This window comes from Leuresthes tenuis, unplaced genomic scaffold (assembly GCF_036924035.1).
Source record: "Leuresthes tenuis unplaced genomic scaffold, fLeuTen1.0.hap1 SCAF_14, whole genome shotgun sequence".
In the NCBI taxonomy this organism is placed as follows: Eukaryota; Metazoa; Chordata; class Actinopteri; order Atheriniformes; family Atherinopsidae; genus Leuresthes; species Leuresthes tenuis.
This window is the reverse complement of record NW_027325368.1, coordinates 2,145,601-2,169,795: the sequence shown is the minus strand read 5'-3', so window position 1 is coordinate 2,169,795 and position 24,195 is coordinate 2,145,601. Positions and strand designations below refer to the sequence as shown.

General features: G+C 43.6%; 3 protein-coding genes across 3 annotated transcripts; 2 read left to right on the top strand and 1 right to left on the bottom strand.

The window, feature by feature from the left end:
- Position 1: 1 nt before the first annotated feature.
- On the top strand, positions 2 to 1,615 carry LOC140268507 (uncharacterized). The gene has a single exon (XM_072363415.1). The coding sequence runs from the start codon at positions 59 to 61 to the stop codon at positions 1,487 to 1,489; it is 1,431 nt and encodes a 476-aa protein (XP_072219516.1). The 5' UTR covers positions 2 to 58; the 3' UTR covers positions 1,490 to 1,615.
- A 9,525-nt stretch (positions 1,616 to 11,140) lies between these two features.
- Positions 11,141 to 14,029, top strand: LOC140268492 (cytolytic toxin-alpha-like). The gene is made up of 2 exons (XM_072363399.1): positions 11,141 to 11,248; positions 12,284 to 14,029. Exons 1-2 carry the CDS (start codon positions 11,149 to 11,151, stop codon positions 13,987 to 13,989), a joined length of 1,806 nt encoding a protein of 601 aa, XP_072219500.1. The 5' UTR covers positions 11,141 to 11,148; the 3' UTR covers positions 13,990 to 14,029.
- A 2,666-nt stretch (positions 14,030 to 16,695) lies between these two features.
- crfb16 (cytokine receptor family member B16) lies at positions 16,696 to 23,279 on the bottom strand. The gene is made up of 7 exons (XM_072363455.1): positions 23,174 to 23,279; positions 20,605 to 20,731; positions 18,350 to 18,540; positions 18,083 to 18,207; positions 17,782 to 17,929; positions 17,248 to 17,402; positions 16,696 to 16,888 (listed from the first exon to the last, which is right to left on the bottom strand). Exons 1-7 carry the CDS (start codon positions 23,229 to 23,231, stop codon positions 16,784 to 16,786), a joined length of 909 nt encoding a protein of 302 aa, XP_072219556.1. The 5' UTR covers positions 23,232 to 23,279; the 3' UTR covers positions 16,696 to 16,783.
- Between the last annotated feature and the right edge of the window lie 916 nt (positions 23,280 to 24,195).

The window sequence follows — 24,195 nt, the reverse complement described above, 5'->3', positions numbered from 1 at the left end:
AAAAGGATGCAGGTGTTTCAGTTATGGGAAAGAATCCAGAAAACCTAACCGCACCATCATGGTTCTCGGAGCCACTGGTGCAGGGAAGTCGACTCTGATCAACGGGATGATAAATCACATCCTTGGTGTTGAATGGGAGGACTCATATCGGTTTGTGTTAGTTAATGAGGATCAGTCAAAGTCTCAGGCTCACAGCCAGACTTCTGAAGTTACTGTGTACAAAATCAATCACCAGGAGGGTTTCAGAATAGAAACCTCACTGACCATCGTGGACACTCCAGGCTTTGGAAACACCAGAGGCATAGAAGGAGACGCAGAGATCACAGAGCAGCTACGTAATCTCTTCTCTACTGAGCTCGGTGTCACTGAGATCGATGCTGTGTGTGTTGTAGCTCAGGCTTCTTTAGCTCGACTTACACCAACACAGAAATATGTGTTTGATTCAGTGCTCTCAATCTTTGGCAAAGATGTAGCAGAAAACATCAGGATTCTGGTGACGTTTGCAGACAGCCAGCAGCCACCAGTTCTACAGGCGATCAGAGAGTCTGGTGTTCCGTGTCCTGAAGGAAAAGATGGACTTCCAGCTCACTTCAAATTCAACAACTCAGCATTGTTTGCAGAGAACAGATCAGCTGCAGCAGGCAGCATGAGTGACGATGACTCAGATGGAAACTTTGATCAGATGTTTTGGAACATGGGGACAAAAAGCATGAAGGGATTTTTTGCTGCTCTAAATCTGATGGAAACCAAAAGCTTGACACTGACCAAGGAGGTCTTGAGAGAGAGAAAACAGCTCGAGGTCTCAGTTGAGAGTTTGCAGAAGCAGGTCAGACTTGGTTTAGCCAAGCTGGAGGAGATAAAAGAGACGGATGAAAAACTCAGAAATAAGAAATTTGAGTTCAGTTTTGAAGTCAGTGTCATGAAGCCCTTTCAACAGGATATCTCAGCTACTGGTAATTACGCCACTAACTGTCAGATCTGCGGTTGTACTTGTCACTTTCCCTGTGGTATACCAAATGATGCTGATTTAAGAAGGTGTCCTGCCATGGATACAAATGGAAACTGCACTGCATGCCCAGGTAAATGTATCTGGAATGTACATTTTAATCAGAAGTACAGATGGGAATATAAAGAGGTTAAAGAAAAACGAACAATAAAAGATCTGGAGGAAAAGTACAAAACAGCCAGCGGGGAGAAGATGACTGTGCAGCAACTGATGGAAAAGCTGAAGGCTGAATATGATGATTTACAGCTTAAAGTGATGAACCTGGTGAAGGAATCTGCTGAGTGTCTGAACAGACTTAAGGAGATAGCACTGAGGCCAAATCCTCTCTCTACTCCAGATTACATCGACATGATGATTGAAGGCGAGAAATCAGAGGCCAAACCAGGCTGGAAGAAACGAGTTCAGTCACTGATGGAGATGAAAGAAAAAGCAGAGTTCATGATGAAAGTAGAGAAAGGAAAGAATCCTTTATGGCGTTCATAAATGTGCCTCCAGCAATGTGACCCAACAGAGAGGAACAAGAGAGCTGAAGCAGGGACATTAGAACCAAGACGAGACCCAAAGTGATTAAAACCGAAGCTGAAGCAAAGATGAGTGTAAACACAGAGCAGAACATAGCAGCAACTTGCCTGGAACAAAAGGAAGGAGAGACTGAAACTAACCAAGACCAAAGCCAGATCAGCACAGTGAACTCAGATGAAGAGGAGGCAGAAACTGACACAGACAAAGATAGTGAGACACCAACCAAGATTAAGCCCCAATTTGATGAAATCTAAACTGAGATTAAGACTTTCATTGCGTGTTTGTTTCTTCTTAAAGTCACATTCAGCTTTAAGGTAACCGACTCACCAGCATGTCCTCCAGCAGTTTCTTTACATGCAGCAGCATTAAGCTCCATTCAGTTATAGATCCAGCTGAACTGATCTGGTCCTCTCTTCTGCTCTGGACTCTGGTTGAATACAGAGAATTTATTGGATATTTGGCTCTTTGATCCAAGCAGGAATCTGATCTGTTGGAACAGCCAAAGCTGAAATTTAAACGAGTAAATTCCTGATATATCGTATACCGCAGTGACTGTTTAATGACGATGTTTTGAAGACTGGTTTCCCTGCAGAGACCAGAGATTTATGTTGTTTTTATTACTTACGTAACACTTAAAATGTATAAAAGGGAACACGAGGGGATTTAAACACATTGTGAACATTTTGAACTTTCATTGTAATTAGGCATGCACCGATCCGATTTTTTCACCTCCGATACGATGCGATATCTGAGGTTTAGTATCGGCTGTTATCGACACGATACAGAAAAACAGCGCGGAATTAAGGTAAAAAATGGTCATTTTCATTGTCTGGAACGTGCCAAACTGGCGATATGGATCGGCCAATTCTCACCGATACCCGATCTAAAATTTTATTCGATATCGGTATCGATATCCGATCCAAATATCGGATCGTGCATCCATAGTTTTAATCCTTTAACTTTTATTTTATTGTAATCTTTGAACTCTTTTATAAACACTCCTCCTGCCTTTTATCCTTGTTAGAAAAGCAGCAGGATAATGTGATACCATAAAAACACTGAAATGGTAGATATTAAATATTATATTTTCTGTCCTGATGTGTTTTGATGGCCGTTTACTTCTTCCACAGTGCAAAAGAAGATAAATTGATATTTTTGGATTAATTTCTGTCATATCTGAAGGTATAAATACTTACAAGTTTATTCAATTGGAAATCTTGTTTATATTATTAGTTTCTCTTTATGTTTAAATGTAAATTTATATATTAATATGTAATGCGATGTTGAGCTAATACTGGTGAATATGTATGAGTTGTTTGGGATTGTTCTTTTTGTAACTACTGTTTACCAATCACTTTTTGTGGTAATTGTCTGAAATAAATTCTGATTCATTCATTCATGTTTCAGGACACAATAAGAAAACTCATTTGGTCCTTACTGTCAGGGCCACAGGACACAAATGCAGGGTCTTTTCAAGGCAAAAAGTGTCCAGACAGCGCAAACAAAGGGCTGTGAAACTCCTAAAGAACTCTCCTCAGTAACTATGCTTGAGGAGAGTGCCGCTATGAAAATGATCCAAATCAAAACAGTCTCCACTCCAGGTTCCTCCTATGAAAGGCTATGAAAAGATAAGAAAATAAACGTCCACGCTCTCCAAAGCTCACTCTTAAAACAGAGGCACTATCAAACTTAACATTAACCTTCGACGGCGGCGCAAAGATCTCTAAGAACAAAACACAAAAATCACTCCACTAGTGGAGGAACTATTGAACTTTAACAATAAATGAAACGAATCGCTCCTCTAACGGAGGCGACTATGAAAAGGTTTACAAATCAAAACCACTCCACGAGTCCAAATATCGGATCGTGCATCCATCATTTTAATCCTTTAACTTTTATTTTATTGTAATCTTTGAACTCTTTTATAAACACTCCTCCTGTCCTTTATCCTTGTTAGAAAAGCAGCAGGATAATGTGATACCATAAAAACACTGAAATGGTAGATATTAAATATGATATTTTCTGTCCTGATGTGTTTTGATGGTGAATCGTAGAGTTCTGCAGCTGAGATTTTTCTGTGAAACCTGCAGCTAAACACCGGCCCTGCAGCATCCGCTCTGTATGCAGCCGTTTACTTCTTCCACAGTGCAAAAGCAAATAATGAATGAACTCATTTGAATTTATGTCTCAGGACACAGTAAGATAACTCATTAGGTCCTTACCAGGTCTGAAGATGACCACAGATAAACAACACATGACATTTTATACTTTGTCAATATTCAATTTACAAGAAACTGAGAGAAAACACAGAAGCAGTGTGTGGAAAAACTAAGTGAATCCTCACTGCTTCCACAGGACCTAAGAGGATAAGTAGCAGCCAGGAGCTGCTGATCAATGCTCTGATTAACTGATCCTCAGTCAGTGTGAGCAGCTCTATAAAAGCAGAAGTTCTGTCAGTTTAACACGATGCCAAGGAGGAAAGACACCAGCAACGATCTCAGAGAAGCAGCTGCTGCTGCCCATCAGTCTGGGAAGGGTTATAAGGCCATTTCCAGACTATCTGGAGTCCATCGTTCTACAGAGAGAAAGATTATTCACAAGTGGAAAACATTCAGGACAGCTGTCAATCTTCCCAGGAGTGGACGTCCCAGCAAGTTCACCCCAAGGTGAAGAAGCCCAGAGCTACATCTCAGACTCTACAGGCCTCAGTTAGCATGTTAAAGGTTAAAGGTCACCCCAAGGTGAAAAAGCCCAGAGCTACATCTCAGACTCTACAGGCCTCAGTTAGCATGCTAAAGGTTAAAGGTCACCCCAAGGTGAAAAAGCCCAGAGCTACATCTCAGACTCTACAGGCCTCAGTTAGCATGTTAAAGGTTAAAGGTCACCCCAAGGTGAAGAAGCCCAGAGCTACATCTCAGACTCTACAGGCCTCAGTTAGCATGTTAAAGGTTAAAGGTCACCCCAAGGTGAAAAAGCCCAGAGCTACATCTCAGACTCTACAGGCCTCAGTTAGCATGCTAAAGGTTAAAGGTCACCCCAAGGTGAAAAAGCCCAGAGCTACATCTCAGACTCTACAGGCCTCAGTTAGCATGTTAAAGGTTAAAGGTCACCCCAAGGTGAAAAAGCCCAGAGCTACATCTCAGACTCTACAGGCCTCAGTTAGCATGTTAAAGGTTAAAGGTCACCCCAAGGTGAAAAAGCCCAGAGCTACATCTCAGACTCTACAGACCTCAGTTAGCATGCTAAAGGTTAAAGGTCACCCCAAGGTGAAAAAGCCCAGAGCTACATCTCAGACTCTACAGGCCTCAGTTAGCATGCTAAAGGTTAAAGGTCACCCCAAGGTGAAAAAGCCCAGAGCTACATCTCAGACTCTACAGGCCTCAGTTAGCATGTTAAAGGTTAAAGGTCACCCCAAGGTGAAAAAGCCCAGAGCTACATCTCAGACTCTACAGGCCTCAGTTAGCATGCTAAAGGTTAAAGGTCACCCCAAGGTGAAAAAGCCCAGAGCTACATCTCAGACTCTACAGGCCTCAGTTAGCATGTTAAAGGTTAAAGGTCACCCCAAGGTGAAAAAGCCCAGAGCTACATCTCAGACTCTACAGGCCTCAGTTAGCATGTTAAAGGTCAAAGGTCATACATCTCAGACTCTACAGGCCTCAGTTAGCATGTTAAAGGTCAAAGGTCATACATCTCAGACTCTATAGGCCTCAGTTAGCATGTTAAAGGTTAAAGGTCACCCCAAGGTGAAAAAGCCCAGAGCTACATCTCAGACTCTTCAGGCCTCAGTTAGCATGTTAAAGGTTAAAGGTCATGACAGCACAGTTAGAAAAAGACTGAACAAGGATGGCTTGTTTGGAAGGGCTGCAGGAGAAAGCCTCTTCTCTCTAAAAAGAACATGGCAGCACAGCTTAGGTTTGCAAAGCTGCATCTGAACAAAGCTCAAGACTTCTGGAACAATGTCCTTTGGACAGACCAGAGCAAAGTGGAGATGTTTGGTCCTAATGCACAGCAGCACGTTTGGAGGAAACCAAACACAGCATATCAGCACAAACACCTCATACCAGCTGTTCATCCTGCAATGAATGCTAATGAATGTTTTTAATGTGTCAGAAAACATGAAGATATAATCTTGAACCTTTGTCCACAAGGTGGCAGCAAAGCACAGAGAAACTGAAATGATCAACCAGAACTAGATGCCGAACCTTTCTCCAGCGTCGAAAACTCTGCTGGTAACACGTTCAGAACTGTGATATGAAATATGATAATTACAGTCATCAACAGGACAAAGATCCCAAACACAGCAGCAGATCTACAGCAGAATGTGGGAAAAAGAAAAGAATCAAGGTGTTGCAATGGTCCAGTCAGAGTCCAGACCTCAGCCTGGCTGAGATGCTGTGGTGGGACCTTAAGAGAGCTGTGCATTTAATTAGGTTCTCATAGGCAGAAGCTCTGTATCTTGTCTTTGTTTTGTTGTAATAAATAATGAAACGGTTTAATTTCATGTGTTGTTCTTCATCTAAGGTTTTATTATAGATAGATAGATAGATAGATAGATAGATAGATAGATAGATAGATAGATAGATAGATGGATGGATGGATGGATGGATGGATGGATGGATGGATGGATGGATGGATGGATGGATGGATGGATGGATGGATAGATAGATAGATAGATAGATAGATAGATAGATAGATAGATAGATAGATAGATAGATAGATAGATAGATAGATAGATAGATAGATAGATAGATAGATAGATAGTTTTAGTTTTTACAATAACATTTATTGGTAAACAGAGTCAAATACCAGTACAAGACACTTAGGAAAACGTCAAATCAAAAAAAGCCAAAACCCAAAGAAACAAACAAATGAATTAAAATCAAAAGCTAAAAACTAAATCATTCCCAAACACTGAACAAATAGCATCTTCACAGCACCAAAGATCAGTAAAGACATCCAAAGAACCCATTGTCTTGTAGAAACAAAATTCCAGTGAAACCCTCGACATAAGTAGATTCTTAAGGACCGCCACAGCCTCATAACCTGGTGTCTGGTTAACTTTATTCTTGCAACTTAAATAAATAGCCAGCTTTGCCTGCCCAACAATAAAGTTAATCAGGCAACACTTTGTGTTACGTTTTTGACAGTAAGGGAACCCAAGAATAAACCTTTGCCTTGAACACATCACCCCCAATGGGCGAAGTAACCCATTAAAAAAAATAAACATAGGAAGAAGCCTGTCACACCCCATAAAACAATGAAACACTGTTTCCCTCTCGTCACAAAATGGACATTCATCACTTGCTCCTGGATTGATCACAGCAGTAAGTGCATTAACAGCTATGGCCCCATGCAAGATCCTCCACTGAAGATCTCCTGTCAGTTTTGTCAATGGTAGTTTGTCTATAACCCTCCAAGCTGGCTTACTCTTTCCATCAATTTGCAATTTCTCTCTCCACACCGTATCAGGTCTATCTTTCAGTTGTTTCTCATTCAGAATCTTTACCATCACTTTGTACATTGCTTTCCCATCAGCTGAACACAGGTTGAGGTTGCCACGGATCCCTAGGTCCAGCCGTGGACTAGTGCAGCTGGACTCACGGAAACCAGGACTAAAAACAATGTCAGGAAAAGGATCTTCATCATTTGGCTGCAGGTTACCTGAACAGTACCCCTCTAAGAGGGCCCTCTCCCCACCATTCAAAAGTGCAGCCATTTTTTCTAAAAGCCTATGAGCATACCTCACAGACCTCAGTCCCAAAGAAGAGGCAAAAGCCTCTGCATCCTGTAAACTGTTCCCAGCTTTTTCAAAGACATGTCGCAATTGAAAGCAGTTACACGCACACAATACCTTCTTCAGTTCTGGGATGTCATCCCCACACAAATCAAAACGAGCCCCCAAGATGACCGGTTCTTCAAGCAACCAATGTAGAGAAACCACTGGATTCAGCTTGATCAGGCCCCAGACCTTGAAGCAACTCTGGTAGAAGGGTGACAGTCCACTTAAAGCAAGTCTATTATGATCCACCAGGAACAAAGCACAGTCCATTCTCAGCGTGTCCACCTCCCGCAGAATAGCCAGCGACAGGGGGCGGCAAACCATACTTTCTGGCCCCAGCAAAAGCTTCTGGATGAACTGTAGGCGGAAGGTGGCCTTCCTGCTTATCAAGTTGACGAGGCCCTGCCCGCCCTCATCCTTGGGCAGGAAGAGCACACTCTGAGGGACCCAATGTAGCTTCCATCCATCCATTTTCTATACCGACAGTCCGTTAATCGGGTAGCGGGGGGGCTGGAGCCTATCCCAGCAGTCATTGGGCGAAAGGCGGGGTACACCCTGGACAGGTCGCCAGTCCATCACAGGGCCACATAGAGACAAACGAGACAAACCATGCACGCTCACACTCACTCCTACGGACAATTTGGAGTCCCCAATGTAGCTTGTCCCAGAAAAAGTCAACCATGAGTCTTTGGATTCGGGCCAAGAGTCCAGCAGGCGGTTCATCACAGGCTAACCTGTGCCACAGCGAAGAAGCGACCAAGTTGTTGATCACCAAGGTTCGCCCCCAATAGGACAAACGGGGAAGAATCCATTTCCACCTTTCCAGACGACCCTTGACCCGATCCACAGTGCCCTCCTAGTTCTTCTTAGGAAAAGCGTCATGACCCAAAAAAACCCAAGGTACTTAAAACCATCCCTTTTCCAGATCAGCCCACCAGGCAAGCTGGGGGGCCGCCCGTTCCAGTTTCCCATCAATAACGCTTCACTCTTCCCCCAGTTAACTGTTGCAGATGATAAGCTGTTAAAAACTTCCACAATACATTCAAGTTTGTGCACATCATCAGCATAAGCAGACAAATAAAAGCAGCTGTTACAGTCAGGAAATGTCAGACCATTCAATTCAGATCGCAGTTTGTGAAGCAATGGTTCTATAGCCAAGGAATAAAGCATCCCTGACATAGCACAACCCTGCCTAACACCCCTACAGACCTTAAAAGGAGCGCTCAAACCACCATTGACCTTAAGCACACTCTCAATGTCCCTGTACATTGTTTTTATCATGGCACTAAAACCAGGGCTAAAGCCAAAAGCCTCTAACTTTTGCCAAAGATACACATGTTCGACCCTGTCAAAAGCTTTTTGTTGGTCCAATGAAATCAAGCCAGCTTTAATGCCCTTTTTGTGAGAGAGATCCAGAAGATCGCGAACCAGAGCAATATTATCAAAAATTGACCATCAGTAGACGCTGGGGGGTCAGTTACGCATCCTGCAGACTCCCCCCTGCTCCGTGTTCGGTTCATCACCGACGGCCGCTGCCTGCTCACCAGGGCAGTCGCGCACCAAATGCCCGACTCTGTCGCAACCAAAACCTTTCAGTGATACATTCGAGGTTACAAAGGCTACATAGTCAAAACCATCATCATTAAATTTAATCGTTAGGTCCAGCTCACTTTGACCATGATTTAAAACCATGTAGACTTGTCTCCTAAAAGAGGTGTTTGAGCAGAGGTGACTTGCAACCAGCGGGGATCTTTCAGTTTTCCGAAACGTGATAATTCACGGGCAATATGCTCATCTTTTAGAAAGGGGGGGACATTTGACAGAATTATCTTCCGTGAGGGAGGACTCAAGGGGAGAACAGGTGTCAAGGCTCCCTGAATAACAATACCATGTTGAGTGGCCTCATTTGCTTTTTCAACAGAAATAAGAAATAAAACAATTATGTTCATTATGTTCTGAGAAGATGGTTTAAATTTGTTGCTGAGGAATCTACAACAAATCTTTGTTTTTGTGAAAGGAAACTCTTTAAATCAGTTCCACGTGCACATCTGGCGGCTTTATAACAGTTTGATTGTTGTGTGAGAATTTCACATGAACAAAAGTGATCAAATGTCTCTAATTTGGACACTTTTTACGGCCTTCTGAGTATTTCTGTCACTTCACTGAGAGCTCGTTGATATTTTATCAGCTGGGATTCAGCTGCAGGTTAAACAGCAAATATTCAGCGCAAAGTATTCAATCTTCTAGATATAATTATGTAATAAACAAGTATTTCACACATTAGTAAGTAACTGTTGACCTCACTTATCTTTGTCATATCATGTTACTGTATTCACATTTTTGTATAACAACCTAGAAGCACCGAGGAGACACAATGTTAGATGGTTAATATTTATTCTAATTGTTCCAAGTTATATTTGACATATTCTTAACTGTTCATGCTCCATGTTATGTTCAAATTGAAATTCATGATGATAGAAATCGGTCATATGTCACAGTCCTAAATACAAGGTGATGTTGGGGAGGTTTGTCTCAGTTAAACAAAGCTGGAAATGCTCATGAAGCAGAAAAGATCAAATCTGGCTGATAAAGAATGAATCTGTATGACCACGATGAGCTTCTTTTTATTACCTAACCCCATCCATGTCCTTTCCGTGCCTAACTTTAACCACGCAGTTTGTAATGAGTGGAAACAGCTGTTTCATCACTATTTCATGAATTAATACGATGCTGTGCTTGAATGTGGAAATGTCATTGTGTCCAATAAGCATGCAAAAACAGTCCAGATCATGTTTGAGGACACAAATCCGTAAACTTTCAGCGTCATGTTTGACGGGTGACAAACCGCAACGTGAATAAAAATATCCATCGGCCTCTAGTAGTCCCATAAAACAGGTCATTTTGAGTTGAAAGTTGGTGTATTTATCTGAAAAACGTTCAAAGTGTGGCTCTTCTTCAGTCCAGTAGCTGCTGCCACTGCACCAATCCCAACCTGCAATCTACAGCTAACTTACGCAGAAACATTGTACAGGAAACTGCAGCTGCAGCAGCAGCCGTTCATGCTGGTGTGATCTGTATTCTGTAGGTGGGAAACTCCATTAACAAAGCTAAACTAAACAAGTTTAAATGACTAAATATGCTCGTCTCTTCAGTGAAAGTGGCTTTGAAAGCACTTTAACTTTGTGAAAGACTTTGTTTTTATTATTCTTGCTCTTATTATCATCCAGAATATGAAAGACAGTCTGTCCAAGTCATCTTGGTAAAGAGGAAATCTACTGCGTAGATTATTGTATCGTCTGCATAGAAACGTTTTTATAGACGTGGAGCATCAAAAAGCTCAACAAAGGAACAGACAGCAGCACAAACAGGTCAACAAGCATATAATCCTCAGTACAATTCATGGAGGTAGTGCTTAACTCATTTGTTTATTCATTTATTTAGGTTCAAGTTTACGCTGAAACCAAACAAGTTTAAATGACTGAACATGCTCGTCTCTTCAGTGAAAGTGGCTTTGAAAGCACTTTAACTTTGTGAAAGACTTTGTTTTTATTATTCTTGCTCTTATTACCATCCAGAATATGAAAGACAAAGACATGCATGGCATGAAAAATAACTATTCAGTTAAAGTCTGTCCAAGTCATCTTGGTAAAGAGGAAATCTACTGTGTAGATTATTGTATCGTCTGCATAGAAACGTTTTTATAGACGTGGAGCATCAAAAAGCTCAACAAAGGAACAGACAGCAGCACAAACAGGTCAACAAGCATATAATCCTCAGTACAATTCATGGAGGTAGTGCTTAACTCATTTGTTTATTCATTTATTTAGTTTTACGCTGAAAGATGAATCCCGAAAGCAGCAAGACGATGATGGTGGCAGCGCTCGGCCGGCCTTTCAGCCTCGGGATGCTCTATGACTGCCGCCAAGATTTACTCGTCCCAGGTGAGGTTTTTCATGAAAATGATTCAGAGGGAACCTTCTTACACTCAGAATGAAAAGCTTTCATGACTGGGATCGATCCCAGGCCAGAACTAAGCAATTCATGACAAATAAACACGATAAAGATCATTTCAGAAAGACTCTCAACATTGATTTAAACCCACAGTGTCCCAATGAAACATAAATAAATGGATTTCAGGTTAGGTTTTATTCTCCACACAAAAATCACGACTCAGTTTCAAACTGAATTAGCTAATGCAGCACCACATTACGTCCATACATGTGGGTTACTTTTGCTTCAGAGAACATTTTGCATGTGTTCCCATTTTGAAAAGTAAATATTTTCTGTATAAAAATGCAACCTGAGTTGTACAACGTGTACAACGAAACAACAGGTGACATCTTCATAGTAATACTGTTGCTTTCATGGTAAACTAACACGCTGGTGGTGGTGGTGGTGGGGGGGGGGGGGTTGCTGAGTTTTTACAGTACTTGAAGTAGTAGATGAGTTAAAATTAGAAGAAGAATGAATGGTTTTGGTATTATTACCTGACACCAGACATTTCTTCCCTTCGTTACCAACAAATAGCTTCAGAAGGTTTGAGAGGCAGAAGCCTGAGCACTTGTGCAGGTGGAGGAGGGAGGATCTTCTTTTTCACCAGCAGATTACTTCCACATCATGCAAACAACATGCCGAATGGTAAATGCTTATAGGGCACATTTCCAGTCTGGTTTATCACTCAAAGAACCTTTGCACCAGAAGCCACATTCATGCATTCACTCATACAGTTTCACCGGTTTCTCCCTCCGTCACTCACATTCAAACAGCAATGGACTCACTGGTGGGGTTCAATGTCTTGCTCAAGGACACACAAGGTCGTTCCACGACCTTCCGATTGGCAGATCCGCTCTTCCACCTGAACAACAGCTGCCCCGAAACTTAAATCACCTAAACTTGAAATGTTGAAGTGTTATTTTTTCTTTTCATTTAGCCTCTTCAGTAGAAAATAGACTTACGTTGCTGCCCGTCTGTTGCAGGTATGACACTGTGGGACAGCGACACTCTGACAGATCACATTGGAGAAAGAATGCAGAGCTACAATGACTTTGAGATAGTTTCATCCGAGTCAATGGCAGACAAAACCTCAGCTCTGAACGTTGAGGCTTCCCTGAAAGCGAGTTTCCTTAGTGGACTGGTGGATGTGGAGGGATCAGCCAAATACCTGCATGATGATAAGACGTCCAAAAACCAGGCCAGAGTGACTCTGAAGTACGAAGCAACAACAAAGTTCCAGGAGCTGTCAATGGATCATCTCGGTAGAGGCAACATGAAGTATCCGTATGTGTTTGAACAGGGAATAGCGACGCATGTTGTCACAGGTATTCTCTATGGAGCGAGAGCCTTCTTTGTGTTTGATCGTGACGTGTCTGACGACGAAAGCCACCAAGACATCGAAGGTAGCTTGAAAGTGATGATCAACAAGATTCCCAGCGTAGGGATAGAAGGTTCGGGTTCTGTGAAACTGGACGACAGTGATGTTAAAAAGGTTGAGAAGTTCTCCTGCAAATTCCATGGAGACTTTCTGCTTGGGAAAACTCCAACAACCTTTCTTGATGCTGTAGAAGTCTACCAGAGTCTGCCCAGGCTGCTGGGAGAAAACAGGGAAAACGGTGTACCAATGAAGGTCTGGCTGTTCCCGCTGACAAATTTAGATTCTAAAGCTGCTAAACTTGTACGTCAGATCAGTGAAGGGTTTGTAGAAGAAGCGCAGGCAGTCCTGGAGGACCTAAAGGAAGTGGACATTAGGTGCAGTGATGCTCTGAAAGCCAGCACCACAGAGCAATTTCCAGAGATTGGCAAAAAGCTCAAACGTTTCAAAGAAATGTGCGGTGAGTTCAAGGTGAAATTCCAACGAGATCTGGCAGAGGTACTTCCATCAATCCGAGGAGGAGGAGAAGAAGAAGCTGCGCTGGCAGAGATCCTGGAGAAGAGGATTTCTTCTCCGTTTAACAACAACAGTCTGAGTGAGTGGATGGACTGTAAAGAGAGAGAAATCTACACCGTGATGTCTTTCACCAACAAGATGAAAAACACAAATATCCCCCCATCTCAGAGTGATCTGTACAAAGAGGTTCTCAGTGTAGAACATGCTCTGTGCTTTGTCTTCACCTCGGTGGGAAGCGATGAACCGTACCTCTCAGCTTTATCAGAGTACCTGAAAGGAACCCAACCAGCTGATCCTCAGGATCCGAACACTCGTGATGTGGAGAAGGAACAGTGGTACGCCTCAAAGGAAGTGATGGATGGAATGATTCACAAAGTGAAGCTCTTCAGTGATTTTGCAGAAGCCAACAAGGAGAACAAGAACGTAAAGTTCCTGACAGCAGGTTTAACAGATAAAACACACAAAGGTTCAACCATCTACCTTTATAAAGACGGCTCCTCTGTCAGTGAGGACTTTGAGCCTCCTTCAAAGCCTGAAAGTGTGACAGCAGCTGACATAAAGCATCACAGTGTGACTCTGAAGATTTCTCCTCCCAGATATGGAGCAGAGAGCATCACCTCCTACTCTGTGGAGTTCTGTGTCAGAGGAGAGGATGGATGGAGACAGGAGGAGGGGACAAAAGCTGGAGAAGCCACAGTGAGCGACCTGAGGCCAAACACAGAGTATGTGTTCAGATGCAGAGCAGTGACCTCAGCGGGTGTTGGACCTGCCAGCGAAGTCAGGATAAAGACTCCATGATCACATCTTCCACTCTGGTGAGGCGTTAGAAGCACAAATGATTCAGAGTTTTATTAAATCAATATTTTAGTCACAATAGAACATGGAAATCCTTTAAAAAAGGTACTGTTTTATGAAAAATATGCGCTCATCTTGAATCTGATGGCAGCAACGTGCAGCATCTCCTCTTCTTTTAACAACATCTGCAAACATCTGGAACTGAGGAGACCAGCTGCTGCACCTCTGGGAGAGGAATGTTGTCCCATTACTGTCTGATAAAGGATTCCTGGCTCTTCTCTGCTGTATTTAGATGTTTTCAGGTGGTGAAACATCTGGAACTGAGGAGACCAGCTGCTGCACCTCTGGGAGAGGAATGTTGTCCCATTACTGTCTGATAAAGGATTCCTGGCTCTTCTCTGCTGTGTTTAGATGTTTTCAGGTGGTGAAACATCTGGAACTGAGGAGACCAGCTGCTGCACATCTGGGAGAGGAATGTTGTCCCATTACTGTCTGATAAAGGATTCCTGGCTCTTCTCTGCTGTGTTTAGATGTTTTCAGGTGGTGGAACATCTGGAACTGAGGAGACCAGCTGCTGCACATCTGGGAGAGGAATGTTGTCCCATTACTGTCTGATAAAGGATTCCTGGCTCTTCTCTGCTGTGTTTAGATGTTTTCAGGTGGTGAAACATCTGGAACTGAGGAGACCAGCTGCTGCACATCTGGGAGAGGAATGTTGTCCCATTACTGTCTGATAAAGGATTCCTGGCTCTTCTCTGCTGTATTTAGATGTTTTCAGGTGGTGAAACATCTGGACTGCAGCAGCTGGACTCTTACTATGAAGCCGTGCTGCTGGAACAGATGCAGGATGTGTTTTAACTCTGTCCTGCTGACATATGGAAGAAGAAGAAGGGGGCAGATGTTGCTCTAACACCTGTTTATATATATTTTCCATCGCCTCGTAGCTTCAGCTCAAACTGCTCCACGGTTTCCAGATGTAGTATTTTACAGCTGAAGCTCTGTGCATCTTTTCTCTGCCTCTCTGAGGTCTTCTTTTTATACCCAATAATGTTACTGACTAATTAGTTGCTCCAGTTGTTTCTTACTAACTTTTCCAGGCTTTTGTTGCCCTGTTGCTGCCATCAGAGTCGAAATGAGCTCATATATTTTTCATAAAACAGCAGAATGTCTCACTTTTTAGCACTTTGACATGTTTTCTATGTCCTATATTGAAAAAAAATATTACTTTATGAGATTTACAAAACAAAAAGAGACAATATTTTGGAATTTTTATTATATAAAACTACATATATTTATCTTGCAGCTTTCTCGCTCCACCAGGTGGTCCTTGAGGCCCCGCGAGCTCATCAGTGAGTGAGGAAGCAGACCGTCACCATGATCATCCTGCATCTGCAGCTTCTAACTGTGTCAGCAGAGCAGTTGCTGTTTGTTTTTTACAGTCCACACTTAAAGAGCTGAAAGTTCAGCAGATAAGTGCTGAGAAAAATGAAATTATTCAGATTTTTATTGATTAACTGATGGTAAAATTCTCATTTGTCACGATCAGGTAAATGCTTTTACTGCCAATGACCCTGTTATGTTTCCTGATTATTCCAGCTTCAGAATCCTTATTATGATCACAAAAAAGCCACCAATGAAATGCTTTGAAACAGGAAGTTTGTGCAGAATTTAATGTTAATAAACAGCGTTATGATGTAATGGTTTGAGTACGTTTCTTTTAATCGCTTCAGACATCAGACTCTGTTATCGTCCCCATGAGGAAGACTGGTCCCTAACGTATGGATGCACGATAAAACAAACTGCTTTGGTCACATCAATCATGCACAATCGTGCACGGTCTGGTCTGGGCACAGCTAAAGCTTCACCTGGAGCTTGTCCCAGTATACATGCATCTGCTGCCTCTAACTTCCTCTGTGGGAGGTCATGTAAGTGCAGCTGAACTCTGCTCAGACGCCGTCTTTGAGCTGCTTTAACGGTGATTCTGTCAGAGGAGGCTGCGGTTAGAAAAGCAGGATTTTATTAGAGCGCAGCGACGGTCTGAGCTGGTCTTAAAGGGCTGATTTCAGTCCCAGTGTCTGACAAAAAGAAACAGGAAAATGTGTGAATGACAGCAGCTTTATGGGGAATTCAGCTGGATTAATGAACACTGTTTTTACAAAAAGATAAAAAAGGATGCAAGCTTGGAGCATGAACAGCGCAGCTGGGGAACGTGCACAGTCGAGTTGGGCGTGTACGTGCAGGAGTGATTTCACCTGCAACCACATGATTTTGTACGTTTTGGTTGGACTAACATGTTCATTCTAACATCCAGCTTTGGTCTGACACAGTCAGTCTTTTCTTCATGTAAACATGCTCACTGATACTTCTTTGTCCAGAGTCCGTTTTCTCCACATCTTTCACTTCATTAGAGCAATGTTCTCCTCTTCTGTCTCTCGTGGCGGAGGATGGTCATATTGTAAATGAATCAGCATTCAAAGAGGATAGAAATAGGACTTTCATCCTCTGAGTTGCATGGGTCTTTGATATAATCCCACAGCCTCCTTCCTTTAGTCCATTCCTTTAGAGACTGAAGTCCATAATTTAGCCTCATTTTTATTATTCCTCATTTTATCCGGAAGTCTTCAGGGGCCACGTTCAGCAGGTCACATCTGGACCAGGGAAATGCTTCCTGTGTAACAGCCGCCATGTTTTTTTTTATGCCATTTCCTTCAGCTTTCCATCAGGACCTAAAGGCGCCACAAACAAGCAGGCGTCTGGTGGTTCTGCTTCTCCAGACCTGCAGTGAACTCAGCTCGGTTTATGATGCTTTTTGTTCGGTGCTGGTGCTCAGCAGCTCGGGGACCGCCTCAATGAGCTCCTCCTCTTGGCCAACCATCAACATCTGGATGTCCCAGTTCCCTTTCTGCAGACAAACAGACGAGGAAACAGAGGCCTGAACAAAGTTCTTTGGTAACATCAGAAAATTTCACACATTGAGCCTAATCTTGTCAGACTGATTGAAACACATGAGTTCAAAGATATCATTTTTACATAATCATGATCTTTTAAAATCTTGAATCAAACAAACAATCGCATAAAAGTCTGTGATAGATTCCTGACTCATTTCCAAATGTTTTGTCACGTCCTCCACCAAAGTAATACCAAAGTATTACCAGCAGAGGGCGCTGCAGCGTTACTGCTGCTGCTTCCACTCATTTTCCGACCCTGATCTCATCTGTAATTGTCACATTTCTAAATGTCTGTGTGAGAAATGGGTCTGACCAGTGACTGCGGCAGTGGCTCTTTATGGAAATACGACTGGCAGGAGTCTGGGCGACAGTGGACGATGGACCAGAATAAAGCAAACAGGAGCCCCAGCATGACGACCGCGGTCACGGTGACGGTGGTCGGCGCCTTCCAGGCTGCAGCATCAGGACCTGCAGAGCAGAGGAAGTCAGTGTGCCCGTTCAGGCGGCTTTTTCTGCAGAACATGGCTGCGTTTGGAGCTTTAGAAACCGTGAAAGTTTTATACATCGTGAGTAAGAAAAAGGCGAGATTACAAAATCTTTAAAAGTGGCATTTTTTTAGATGGATAAAATTCTTTTGACGTTTTGATGGAAGAAGAAATTGAAACATGGACTGTGAGAACATTTCTGGACTCTAAAAGTTCAGCAGTGACGTTAAAAGCGGTGATGCAGCTCTAAAACGAACATCCCTGCAGCTGGAACTGTTTGAAACCAGGAACAGTTTATTTTTAGTTATTTTCTTAACAATATTTAAATTTTGATCAGACGTGTGTTTCTGCTGCACTTGTACCTGTGAGGGACACGCAGCGGGGGGCGGTGCTGCTGCTGCGGAGCCCTGAGTGCAGGACAAGCTGAGCCTGGACGCAGTACACGGCTCCCTCCTGCAGGGCGGCGAAGTGCAGCAGCTCCTCCTCCGCTGGCATCTGGTACACAACAGCCTGAAACACAGAGAGGCCGAAAATCAAGCTGCAACGGGTCTCCAGAGAGCAAGAAAACGACAAGAGGTTCGCTTCTTATTGTCTGCAGCAGGTGAACAGAACAATGAATCAAACCAGAACGAGTGGAACAGGAAAAAAGGAAGGAAAAGGAACCTTCTGCTCGTGCTCCTTCTCCCACAGCGTCACGCTGGCGGTGGCGGTGAGCGGCAGGTTGTCGAACGACACCTGAAGGGTGTTGTCCAGCATCACCACTTTCATCTCCGGCGCCGTCAGGACCGCTGCAGACACAAGTCTTCCGTCAATTCTTTCCTTTCAAGATACTTTATTCAACTTGGGACAAGAAACACATAAATCCTGATCTGCTGAGCATCGGCTGAGCGGAAATATTCTCTTTTAAGGGTCAGCGAGCTGCTCTCTTACTGTCTCTCCTGTTGAAGGGTCGGCTGAGTCTGGTCCAGACCGAGAGCTGCGAGCTGCACTGCGCCCTGACCCGCAAGCTGTAGCTGGAGTCTGACCCCAGGTCAAAGGTCAGGTCGCAGTGCGTGAGCGGGATCCGCTGGCACTCTGCAGCGTCCAACCAGAGGCCGTTCCTCACGAGGAGCTCGAACTCTCTGAGAGACGGAACAATGATGAACATCAGGTGTTAGAGCGATGCAGAAAAGCTGCTCCGTGCTGTGGTTACTGTAAAATGAATAAATCTGATCCAAAACCCTGCAGCCAGAGTTCTGATGAGATCTAACAGCAGAGATCATGTTTCTCCAGTTTTAGCTTCTCTTTATTGGCTCCCTGTTAGATTCAGAATAGAATTTAAGATTCTTCTCCTCACATATAAAGCTCTTAATGACCGAGCTCCATCACATCTTAAAGATCTCACAGTTGGATATTTCCCCCACAGAGCACTTTGCTCTCAGGCTGCAGGTTTCCTTGTGGTTCCCAGAGTTTCTAAAAGCAGAATGGGAGGCAGAGCCTTCAGTTATCAGGCCCCTAAAAGCAGAACGGGAGGCAGAGCCTTCAGTTATCAGGCCCCTAAAAGCAGAACGGGAGGCAGAGCCTTCAGTTATCAGGCCCCTAAAAGCAGAACGGGAGGCAGAGCCTTCAGTTATCAGGCCCCTAAAAGCAGAACGGGAGGCAGAGCCTTCAGTTATCAGGCCCCTAAAAACAGAATGGGAGGCAGAGCCTTCAGTTATCAGGCCCCTAAAAGCAGAATGGGAGGCAGAGCCTTCAGTTATCAGGCCCCTAAAAGCAGAATGGGAGGCAGAGCCTTCAGTTATCAGGCCCCTCTCTGTGGAACCAGCTGCCAGTTTGGCTTCAGGAAGCAGACACCCTCTCTACCTTTAAGATCAGGCTGAAACTTTCCTTTCTGATAAAGCTTATAGTTAGGGATGGCTCAGGTGAGCCTGAAACATCCCATAGTTCTGCTGCTATAGGCCCAGCCTGCTGGGGGAGCTCCCATGATGCACCTCTCCTCCCTCTGCTCTCTTCAGATCTTATTTTCTGGGTCTTTTCTCTCTGTCCCAGTGCAGGATTTCCTGGCCTGGTTTTTTCGTGCCTCTCTCCTGTGATACGGTCAGAGGATGTAAATGTGCTGCATGTCACCAAAGATTATTATTGACTATTGATTATTATTATTATTATTATTAAAGACCTGTATTACAAGCATGAAGTCAAATTTCTGGCCTGACCGCTCATCCACCAGCCAGCTCCAGATGATGATTAAACACTTGATTTTAGGAAATTAACAATAGAATAATGACGTTTTATTTCAAGAAGGGTTGGTGAGGATTCTGCAGTGACTGAAAGGAAACCAGGAGGCTAAATACTGTGGAGTGATCAGTGAATGAGGTGCAGCTGTGAACAATGAGCCAGGTGACCTGAGTGAACCGAGGTGGCAAAACATGACCAGAACAGAACCTGAAAACATGATTAAACATAAACTGTGACAGAACAGACTGTGACACCTAAAACCGTAGGAATGGGCAGTTTATCTCAGCATCCTTTACGGGTAGAAATGCTTAAATTAACCCTGTGACGTCTGCACGAACAGAAAAGTGTTGCTTTGCATTCTCGTGTGTTTAAACGAACGATTGAGATGTCACTAAACGGACAACTGGAATGACACGTATCCTCTTTGCATGCATGTCTGAACTGAGTAGTGGAAAAAGTTTGAGCAGCTTTCACAGTCACTGAAAAATGCGACAGAACAGGACGTTTTCCAGCTGAAGTATGACAACCAGAAATTAGCCTTTAAACTCTGAGGAATGCTCTGGAGAAAGATTCCTGAATGAAGTGAGATTTTAATGAAGCTCTGTGATTTGTAGCTGCAGTTTGAGCTGTGGCAGAAGTCGATGACAGACAGAAACACCCCACAGGTAGAGTGTCAAACCTCCTGGAAAATTCATTTTCAAATCTACAACCCGTCACCTGTAAGTTGGAGATGTTTACGAGCAAAAACTGACTGGCCTCCCAGGCCCAGAATAACTTCTAAATCTACCCGTCACGTGTAGAAAGTGTAGAAAGGAAACTCCTTTAAGTCAGACGTTACCGAACAGGAGAGAAGTTTATATTACGTGATTTATTTGGAACAGAAGATTCGACATCCGTCCGAGAGGAGGCAGATTAATCTAAATCTGTCAGCAGTGCAGTGATATAACGTTAATTCCACGTGTTTCACTCACCCCTGGTACTGGACAGAGTACAGGACTGTCGTGTTGCATGCAGCCTGCAGGGGGCGCCACCTCAGGACGTGCCTCATGTTGACAGAGTCCATGGAAACGCTGCTGGGAGCCGGCAGCGTCCAAATATCTGCAGACACAGAGAGTTCGTTCAGTACATGAGAACTCAGACACGATCAGAACTCGATTTGATGCAACCTGACATCACTCAGGAAGCTCTGCTGATTTGATGGATGGTTCAGGTGTTTGTTGGTTTGTTTTAGAGTTTGTCATAATGTGCAAAAGGCTGAAAAATCTCAGCCTGGTGCAAATTTTTAGAGCCTTTATCTCAGGTGTAAGTGGGACGTTTTAGAGCCTTTCTCTTGGGTGTAAGTGGGATGTTTTAGAGTCTTTCTCTCAGGTGTAAGTGGGATGTTTTAGAGTCTTTCTCTCGGGTGTAAGTGGGATGTTTTAGAGTCTTTCTCTCGGGTGTAAGTGGGATATTTTAGAGTCTTTCTCTCAGGTGTAAGTGGGATGTTTTAGAGTCTTTCTCTCAGGTGTAAGTGGGATATTTTAGAGTCTTTCTCTCAGGTGTAAGTGGGATGTTTTAGAGTCTTTCTCTCAGGTGTAAGTGGGATGTTTTAATGTTTTAGAGTCTTTCTCCTAGGTGTAAGCGGGATGTTTTAGAGTCTTTATCTCAGGTGTAAGTGGGACGTTTTAGAGCCTTTCTCTGAGGTGTAAGCGGGATGTTTTAGAGTCTTTATCTCAGGTGTAAGTGGGACGTTTTAGAGCCTTTCTCTGAGGTGTAAGCGGGATGTTTTAGAGTCTTTCTCTCAGGTGTAAGTGGGATGTTTTAGAGTCTTTCTCTCAGGTGTAAGTGGGATGTTTTAGAGTCTTTCTCTCAGGTGTAAGTGGGATGTTTTAGAGTCTTTCTCTCAGGTGTAAGTGGGATGTTTTAGAGTCTTTCTCTCAGGTGTAAGTGGGATGTTTTAGAGTCTTTATCTCAGGTGTAAGTGGGATGTTTTAGAGCCTTTCTCTCGGGTGTAAGTGGGATGTTTTAGAGTCTTTCTCTCAGGTGTAAGTGGGATGTTTTAGAGTCTTTATCTCAGGTGTAAGTGGGATGTTTTAGAGTCTTTCTCTCAGGTGTAAGTGGGATGTTTTAGAGTCTTTCTCTCAGGTGTAAGTGGGATGTTTTAGAGTCTTTATCTCAGGTGTAAGTGGGATGTTTTAGAGTCTTTCTCTCAGGTGTAAGTGGGATGTTTTAGAGTCTTTCTCTCAGGTGTAAGTGGGATGTTTTAGAGTCTTTATCTCAGGTGTAAGTGGGATGTTTTAGAGTCTTTCTCTCAGGTGTAAGTGGGATGTTTTAGAGTCTTTCTCTCAGGTGTAAGTGGGATGTTTTAGAGTCTTTCTCTCGGGTGTAAGTGGGATGTTTTAGAGTCTTTCTCTCGGGTGTAAGTGGGATGTTTTAGAGTCTTTCTCTCGGGTGTAAGTGGGATGTTTTAGAGCCTTTCTCTCGGGTGTAAATGGGATGTTTTAGTCTTTCTCTCGGGTGTAAGTGGGATGTTTTAGAGCCTTTCTCTCGGGTGTAAATGGGATGTTTTAGTCTTTCTCTCAGGTGTAAGTGGGACGTTTTAGAGTCTTTCTCTCGGGTGTAAGTGGGATGTTTTAGAGTCTTTCTCTCGGGTGTAAGTGGGATGTTTTAGAGTCTTTCTCTCAGGTGTAAGTGGGATGTTTTAGAGCCTTTCACAGCCCCAGAGGTCCAACATTCAAAGGAATAAATAATAAAAAGCTACATAATGAAGGCAGACACCGTGTGGAACTGTGGTTTCCTGAAACAAGGCTCTGATCAGACCAGAGGAAACCAGGGCTTCAGTCTGCGAGGGGGCAGCACCACCCAATGAGGATGCAACATCCTGCTCTGATATATCTTCCAACCTGCGTTGAGCTCAGTGCAGGCAATCAAGCTCCGGTGGTGTCTTGATACAAAGAATGCGTTTTAGTCCAAACTTTGATGCTTTTTTATTTTTTCTTGTTTTAACGCGGCCTTTTGATCAAAACAATGAAATATGTTGTTTGTTCATTTCTTTAGATGCAACCCCTGGGGGTGTCCTCTGAACTACCAGCTCTGCACGTGTGCTCTGCACGTGTGACACGTGCGTGTTTCCCCCTCAGAGCGCGCTCTGATTCGGAGGATGGAGGACGCCATCACATGCGGAGCTTTCAACCTGTTGCTAATATATAACATCGTGACACTTTGTCACGTCCTGGTTGGGTTTAGACGACATCATCTCTTGGTTAGGATGCAAAAACATCCCGTTCAGGACCACAATGCACTCTCTGTACTGCACCACTGTCCCTATTTTATTTTATCATTTTAATATTTCACAGTTTTTGAGCTCAACAGTGTAGTTTTAGGTTGGTGTGAAAAAAAAGGCCTTTGCAGGATGGAAACAGTGGTTTTATCCAAACCTTCAACGCCTCATTAGTTGTGAAGCTGACTTCTTAATGTTAAACTTCTTAATGTTAAAGGTATTATGATTAAATGCGTTAAAACTGGCATCTACACACTGCAGCTAAATGTGTGTCAGCTCACCGTTAGTAAAGTCCAGCAGGATCAGCAGAGCCAAGATACATCTCAGAGTGCCTGCCATGCCGGCTCCCTCATGTCCTAATCCCAGCAGATTAACCAGAAATCCGTCAAAATACACTTCTGGGTGTGTTAATCAGCTCATGAACAGGTGAAGAGGAACCAGTCCACTGTGAACTTGGTCAGGATGTCCCAGTGAAGTTAAAGGAGTCAGTTTAACCCATCTTCTGTGACCGAACTCCCAACACGTTAAAAGTGAGCTGTTAGTGTCAGAAGCCATGTGAAAGTCAAGTATGATACAATCTGTTGTGGAGCTGCAGAGAAAATGCTTTGCAGCCGGATGCGGGGAGCTGTGGAACCGGTCCAACTGGTCCTCCATTCCCTTGAGGCTTCAGCTGTCGGCTGTGTTTCATGACGTACCCGATGAGCTCTAAGTGGCCCTCAGTGCTGCTGCTGTGCACAAAGCCTGTGCCTCACTGTGTCTGCATAGTTCTACGACAGCACAACACACAGTGAAATGTACCCTGATCTGCACTTCAGGCCACGGGAAGTTAAACATTTCAAGAAGTTTAACAATCCGTGAAAGGACGAACAAGTTGAAAAACATGCAACATAGCAAGCTAAGAAGGTAAGGTTCAAGTGAAGCAGACAGACATCAGATAGTTCAGGTGTGTTAACTTTGTTTGGGTTTGACCACAGCTGGGAAAAAGAAACCGTAGCTTCAGATATACAGATGTACGAATCAAAAGTGCATAGTGCAGTGATTCTGGAATAACCAGGTGAAGCCAGGTGGTGGTTAGTCTGTACCAAACAGAAATGTTCTTTCGGATGTTCAGAATGTCATGGGTGCGGTGGCACTAATAGCCTGAGGAGAATACTTCTCCTGAGTTTTGGCTTTGATGCTTCTGATGCTTCTTTTGAGTCCTAAATGTCCTGCAGTGGTGACAGAGTTGCCCTGTGGCAGCACCCTGCAGGGGGGGGGGATCAGGGTAACTGCAGCGCTTTTCGGTCCTGCACTCAGACATTAA